General features: G+C 39.0%; 1 protein-coding gene across 3 annotated transcripts in view; it reads right to left on the minus strand.

Moving 5' to 3' along the window:
• Positions 1-6215, minus strand: part of VMP1 (vacuole membrane protein 1) — a gene marked incomplete at both ends in the record, with an annotated part of 124371 nt that extends 118156 nt beyond the window's left edge. For 2 of the 3 annotated variants that reach the window (XM_080713404.1, XM_080713405.1), the window contains 3 exons: positions 1632-1722; positions 3313-3448; positions 6116-6191. In XM_080713404.1, the coding sequence (XP_080569530.1) occupies positions 1632-1722; positions 3313-3448; positions 6116-6191 (303 nt within the window). Of the gene's footprint in view, positions 1-1631; positions 1723-3312; positions 3449-6115 lie in introns of all 3 variants that reach the window. The other variant, XM_080713406.1, reaches the window with a different exon arrangement.
• Between the last annotated feature and the right edge of the window lie 1711 nt (positions 6216-7926).

Below are 7926 nucleotides of genomic sequence, written 5' to 3' on the forward strand. Positions count from 1 at the left end.
AAACAAGAAGAAAATGAAGTTTACTGGGAAACAGACTTGAAAGAATTCCAGACTTGTTTCTAGAGAAATTTCTCCACTATTGGCAAGTAAAATCAGCAAGTTAGTTTACTACAAACTCTTAATACCAAGAACAAGAGGATTTAATACAAGAGTATTAGTGTAAATATTTAAATACGAGTATTTAAGGAAATGCCTTTAAAACTATAAAAACTACCCAGTGTGGTGGCACATGCCTGTAATCCTAGTACTTGGGAGGCTGAGATAGGAGAATCACAGATTTGAGGACAGCTTCAACAACATATCAAGCCTCTCAGCAACCTAGAGACCCAGTTTCAAAATAAATAAAAAATAAAATAGGGCTGGGGGAGTATCCTGGAGGTAAAATGCCCATGGACTCAACCCCCAGTAGCACAAAAACAAAAAGAAACTATAAAAACTTCTCTGAGAGTAGAGGTAAACTGTTTTAAAATATGAAATGACATTGCCAGGCATGGTGGCGCACGCTTGTAATCCTTGCGCTTGAGAGTTGGAGACAGTAGGATCGCGCAGGTTCGAAGCCAACCATGCTGACTTAAGAGACCCTGTTTCCAAATAAAAATATAAAATAGGTCTGGGAGTGTAACTCGGAGGTAAACGGGTTTCCAGGAACACCAGTACCACCGTAAAAAAAAAAAAAAGATATCATTTTAGAACAATTTCCTATGAGAATACTGTTTTGCTATTTTAATGAAAAAGGTTAACAAAATAACCTATTTTCTCATCAGTAATGTATTTGCAAATTACATGTAAATGACTTGTCTTTCTATACCAATAAAACCTAACCCTCAGCCAGGCGTGGTGGTACAAGCTTGTAATCCCAGCACTTGAGAGGCTGAGACAGGAGGATGGAGGTTCACAGACAGCCTCACCTACTTAGTGAGATCCTTTGCAACTCAGTGAGAACTTGTTTCAAACTAAAGAATAAAAAATAGGGCTGGGGGTGTGACTCAGAGGTAGAATGCTCCTGGGTTCTATCCCCAGTACCACAAAACAAAACAAAACAAAACAAAACCCCTAACCTTCAACTTAGACCTGTTTGAATGGATCATAAAAGTATATAATAGAAAGCTGGGCATGGTCGCACACACTTTGTAATCCCAGTACTTGGGAAGCTGAGACAGGAGGATCAGCCAACCTCAGATACTTAGTGAGGTCCTGTTTCAAAATAAAGAATAAAAATAAATCGGGCGGGGGTTATGGCTCGGAGGTAGAATGCCCCTGAGTTCAATCCTCAGCACCACACACACACACAAAAGTATATTATAGAAGGTCTAAATTTGGCAAAGATGAAAGGATTCTTGTTGCTTTGACTGAACCAGTCAGGAGAGTTACATTTAAATCTTTGAAGGTAAAAAGGAATCATAGATACCAAATACAATGCTAAGCATCCATGAATCAGTACAAGAATATTTTTGGTATATGGTCTTAAAAGTAAGACATTAACATATCAGTTATCAAGTAGATAAAAATAGAAAACCAAGCCTAAAAATATTGAGTGTAGAAATTCTATGAAATCCACATTAGTCTCATTTTGAAACTTTTTGGGATTATAACAGGTACAAGAATAGAAATAGAGTTGCTAAGTTTCTTACCTGTTGATGTGCTCCTTCAACATAATACGTAGCTATAAGCACGGCAAGCAGCAGTAAAAAAGACACCACAATGCTTTGACGATGCCATAATCTTAAAAACAAATTAAAAAATTAAAAAAACTCAAGTTATCTCATTTTCAGGATTCATCATTCTCAAAACAATTTGTTGAAGAATCCCTGGGGGTGCAGAAAGGGGTCAAGGGAAGATCTGCAGGCAGGGAAACTTATTATGTATCATGAGTCCCATTGTAGCCCTTTCCTGATCTTGTTTACATCCCAACTTTTTTTTTTTTTTTTTCCAGATCTGGGGATGGAACCAGGGGCATTTGACCTCCTAGCTACACTCCCTGCCCTATTTTTTATCCTTTGAGACAGGGTCTCACTAAGTTGCGGAGGGAGATGAGGCTGTCCACAAACCACAATCCTCTAATCTCAGCCTCCCAAATGTTGGGATTACAAGTATGCACCACCACGCCTGGCTTACATCTAACTTCTAATTTGAAAACATTAAAGAATAATAGAGCATTGACTTTCAAGTCAGAGGACCTCAGTCAGAGACCCATAGTGTTGCACTTTTAGCAAGACACTAGCCAATCTAATTTTTTTTTTTTTTTTTTTTTTTTTTTGCTTTTAAAATCTATCTCAGTACTTGGGAGGATAAGACAGGAAGATGGCAGGGTGGAAGCCAGCCTCAACAATTAAGCAAGACCTTCCCCAACTGAGTGAGTTTTTTTTTCAAAACAAAAAATAAGCCAGGCATGGTGGCGCATGCTTGTAATCCCAGCATTTGGGAGGCTGAGACTGAAGGATCGTGGTTTGCAGACAGCCTCAGCTACTACTTAGTGAGGCCCTTTGAGACTCAGTGAGACTCTGTTTCAAAATAAAGAATAAAAATAGGGCTAGGGGTGTCCCTCAGAGGTAGAATGCCCCTGGGTTCCACCCCCAGTACCACACACACACAAAAATAAATAAATAATAAAAAGGGCTAGGAGAATAGCTCTGAGGCAGAATGTCCCTGGGTTCAACCTCACACACATGAAAAAAATCATAATAATGACATGCATGTTTTACCTTCTTCATGGAGTTGCTTATAAGCACCAAATGAGCTGAAAATGTTATAAATTTTTTTATAAACTCTAAGTACAATAAAAAGTAAAGATCATAGTTCAGATAGCTTGGAAAGGCAACAAGAAAATGATAAGATGTGTAAAAGTTCAACTTGTATGATATCTGAAGCAGGGCTTTACAAGTACTAAGTTTAAAGGTAGAACACATTTGCATGGCCGGGTCCTTGTTCACTGGCTCAAACTGTCAGTAGAAGTGCCACGTATCCTGAACCTCGTCCTGCTGCAGAGTCAGTGTGCCTAATGTACACAGACCTGATTTCTCTTGAAGGTAAAACCACTGTTAATTCCCATGCCTTTGCAAGACTCAACACGAGACAGTGAGCAATTTTAATAATTCACTGAGCAAATAATGTTTCCTCATCTATTTTTCTTCAAACTAAATTCCCCAATCTATGTTTCTTCAAACTACAGAAAGGGGAATTAAAGTATGTTCCTATGATAATATTCTAAATTTAATTAATTCACTAAGAGCAGATGGCAGAGAGTAGGAGATGGTTAAGGATTTCTAAAATTAGAAATAAGGTTTATATAAAAAGTAAAAGCAGACTCTTTACTTTGAGGTCCATTCCTTCAAGATTACAAGAATTTCCAGAGAAAAATACTGCAAGGTAATGAGTGGCTGTCTCCATAGGACAATATTCTGTCTTTCTTCTCGATCCCTCCTTTTCTTTTCATTCATTGAAGAAGGGTCTGAAAAACAGCAGCAAAGAAGTTAAAACAGAACTACTAATAATTATGCTCACTTACCTGCAAAACTTTTAAAAATTTATCTACTTTCTCATCCTACATCTGAAAGACGGCACATAAAATCTCAAATGTAGGGTTGGGGGTATACTTAAGTGGTAGAGCTAAGCGAATGTGGGGTCCTGGGTTAGATCCCCAGCACAATTAAAAAAACAAACCCTCAAAAGTAGAAACAATAATTGACATCTGGGTCACACAAATTTACAGTTTAAGTAGTAAGTGGAGATCACCACTCCTTTCGATGAGGAAGCCTTTGGTGCACAGCTCTAATAAACATGGAGCCCACTAAGAGTGTGTCTGAAATATGTAGCAGAGATCCAAAGACTGGTAAATTCCTGTAACTTAAAACACAATGTAGCAGGGTGTAGGGGTACATGCCAGTAATCCCAGTACTTGGGAGGATGAAACTAAAGAATAGCAGATTTGAGACCTGCTTGAGCAATTTATTGAGACCCTGTTTCAGAGGTAAAATGCTCCTGGGTCCAATCCCCAGTAATAAAAAAAAAAAAAAAACCTCAAAAACAAAACAATGCCATCCAGTGGCATTTCATTTATATGTACACCTGTCTTTCAATCAGTGGCAACCCTACAGGATATTCTCTTTTTTTTTCCTTTTCCTTTTTTTGGTACTTGAAGTTGAACTCAGAGGCTTTCTATGTCCCAGCTACACCCGTAGTCCTATTTTACTTTTTATTCTGACACAGGGTCTCGCTAAATTGCTGAGACTGGCCTCAGAACCTTGGACCTCCTATTCAGCCTCTCAGGTACTGGGATTACAGACATGCATCACCATGTCCAGCTTGTTGATATTCTTTTAAACTGTCTTGGAGAAGGACAGTATGATGTGTGAGTGATCAAAAATCGACTAGATGAAAACAGAGTTTTACCAATGTCCCAGATAACCATTAACAGCAAATCCTCAAGTTTGGAGAAATAGCAGCTAGTATAGACTCAGCAATACCTAGTGGCTCAGAAAGAAGATGAATTATCATAGTTGATACATTTGGTTTGATGCTGGGGATTTAGTTCCTCATGCACACTAAACATACTCTACCACTGTACAGAAACTCTAGCCCATAGTTGCCACTTTTTTTTTTTTTAAATGAGTGTTGCCTAGAAAACAACTGAAGGGGAAAATAAATGCCTGCCCTTTGCAAACTCCATGACCTAAGAGATATGATTAACTAGCAAAAAAAAATTTTCCCCCCAGTACTAAGGATGGAACCCAGGGCCTCACACATGATAGAGAAGTATTTTGCCACTGAACTATATCCTCAACTCCTGAGACAAAGTCTTTTGTAGAAGGTGTCCTAAATAAGGACTGAAAATTCCAGCCATAAAGTTTTAACTAAAACTACAGATTTGACCGGTATAGTGGTATACACCTGTAATCCCAGTACTTAGGAGGCTGAGACAGGAGGATCACAAGTTTGAGGACAGTCTCAGCAAGAAGTAAGACTTTCATCAACTTAGTAAGACCCTGTTTCCAAATAAAAATGATAGTTGGGTGTGGTACTGCACACTTGTAATCCTAGCAATCGGGAGGCTGTGACAAGAAGATCACAGTTCGAAACAGCCTCAGCTACTTAGTGAGGCCCTTTGCAACTTAGTGAGAGAGACTCTGTTTCAAAAATAAAGAATAAAAAATAGGACTGGTGGTGTAGCTCTGAGGCCAATTGCTCCTGAGTTCAATTCCCAGGGCCACAAAAAAGAAACAAACTATAGATTTGAGTGAATAATATGCCTGGGCTAGGTTATTCTGTTTCAATCTTTTTTCTTTTTTTTTGCAGTACTGGGGTTGGAACTCAGGGGCATTCTACCTCCAAGCTACACCCCTAGCCCTATTTTTTATTCTTTATTTTAAAACAGGGTCTCACTGAGTTGCAGAAGACCTCACTGAGTAGCTGAGGCTGTCCATCAACCTTGATCCCCCAGTCTCAGCCTCTCAAATGCTGAGATTAAAGCGTGTTCCACCATGCCCAGCTCCAATCTTAACATTATTCTTGCAATTATTTTACTGTCAGTGCACAAGCTCCTACTCTTACACATTATTGGAGTAAGTCTAAATTGGTCCACCTTCAATGAAGAATACTGTATGAATGTGGCATCAAACTGTAGATCAAAGTGGTTTAGATTTCAAAATGTAGAGGTAAACTACTTGGTTCCAAATCCTGGCTCTGCCACCTACCACTTATGTGATCTTGGACATGTTAGGTAATATTTCTTTTTTTTTTTTTTTTTTGTGGTACTGGGGGTAGAACCCAGGGGCTTTTCTACCTCCGGGCTATACTCCCAGACCTATTTTATACTTTATTTGGAAACAGGGTCTCACTAAGTTGCTGAGAGCCTCACTAAGTAGCTGAGGCTGGCTTCGAACCTGTGCGATCCTCCTGTCTTAGCCTCCCAAGCGTGGGGATAACAAGCGTGTGCCACCACACCCAGCCAAGTTAGTTAATATTTCTGTGTCTCAGTTTTCTCTTCTGTAAAATGGGGGATAACACTTTCCAGGGTCATTTAAAGACTGAGTTAATATATCTTAAATTCTCAGAAGAATTTGATACGTAGCAAGTGCCCCGTGAAGGCTTTGCAGTGATGTCTTCATCTATACTTTACCTGTGAAACTTCCATTATGTTGTTCCTTGTTCATTGCTACACGTCTCTGATCACAATTTTTTCCATTCTCTGCCATTTCATAGGTCAGTAACTCTTGAGAAGCTAATACAATAAAATAAAATCCAACAATATGTTATATTCTTCTGCTTTGCAGATGAGATTGAATAAAACTGAACACAAGAATAGCACAGCAGTAATCTCCCGTATGCTATTTGTATAATGTTGTTATACTTTATCCTTTTTAACTGAGATTTGAACACTTTGTATAGAACTCCTAATGTGAGCTACAATAAAACCTTGCAGTTGTAAACCTTTGCCAGACAGATATTTCTGTGATTTTTTCCAGATTGCAATATGTAGTCAACCTGGTCAAAGAATAAGGATATTCAAGCTGGGCATGGTGGCGCACGCTTGTAATCCCAGCATTTGGGAGGCTGAGACAGGAGGATCGCAGTTTGCAGACAGCCTCAGCTACTTAGTGAGGACCTTTGCAACTCAGTGAGACCCTGTTTTAAAATAAAGAATAGGGCCGGGTGTGGTGGCGCACACTTGTAATCCCCGTGCTTGGGAGGCAGAGACAGGAGGATTGCACAGGTTCGAAGCCAGCCTCTCTGGTTTAAGAGACCCTGTTTCCAAATAAAATATAAAATAGGTCTGGGAGTATAGCCTGGAGGTAGAAGGGTTCCATCCCCAGTACCACCAAAAAAGAATAAAAAATAGGGCTGAGGGGTAGCTCAGAGGTAGACTCCCTGGGTTCCATCCCTAGTAACACACACACACACACACACACAAAAAAAAAAAAAAAAAAAAAAAAAAAAAAACAGGTCTTGAGGTGTAGCTCAAGGTTGAATGCCCCTGGGTCCCATCCTAGTACCACAATAAACAAATTCAATTAAATTTTAAAAAATCATATATTTCATAAAAAGCTTGTATCTGAAATATATAACAAATGCCTATAACTGAATAAAAATAAAATAAGTGAAAGAAATCAGTCATTAAATGCCACATGCAATGACTCCCAACTATATAAAATGTCCAGAATAGGCATACATAGAACAAAAAAGTGGATTATTTGGAGAGAAATGGGGAATGGCTTTCAATTTTTTTTTTTGGGTGATGAAAATGTTAAATGTTTCGAGTTGCCGGGCGTGGTGGTGCATGCTTGCAATCCCAGCACTTGGGAGGCTGAGACAGGAGGATTGCACAAGTTCAAAGCCAGCCTCAGCTACTTAGTGAGGCTCTCAGCAATTTAGTGAGACCCTGAAAAAAAATATATATATATATGTTTAAAAATAGGTCTGGGAGTATAACTCGGAGGTAGAAAACCCATGGGTTCCACCCCCAGTACCACACACAAAAAAAAAACTTTCAAAATTGATTGTGGTGGTGGTCACAAATAACCACTACAACCACTAAATCATGCAGCTTAATTAGTTATTAATTAATTTTGCCTTGCTGGAGATTGATCCTGGGTCTTGTACATGTTAGGTAAGTATTCTACCACTGTGCTACATCCATTCCCCAAATTGTACAGTTTAAATGGGTGAATTATATGGTTGCAATTATGATCCAATGATGCTATTTAAAAAAAAAAGTCATAGGTGGGCATGGTGGTGTATGCTACTAATCTTAGTACTTGGGAGACTGAGACAGGAAGATTGCAGGTTTAATACCAGCCTCAGCAATTCAGTGATAGTGCTGGGGGTGTAGCTCAGAGGTAAAATGTCCCTGGGTTCAATCCCTAGTAACACACACATATACACGTCCTTAAAAAAAAAAAAGTCATCAACAGGAACTATATGAACCTCCAA

This window comes from Muscardinus avellanarius (assembly GCF_963383645.1).
Source record: "Muscardinus avellanarius genome assembly, chromosome: 16".
In the NCBI taxonomy this organism is placed as follows: domain Eukaryota; kingdom Metazoa; phylum Chordata; class Mammalia; order Rodentia; family Gliridae; genus Muscardinus; species Muscardinus avellanarius.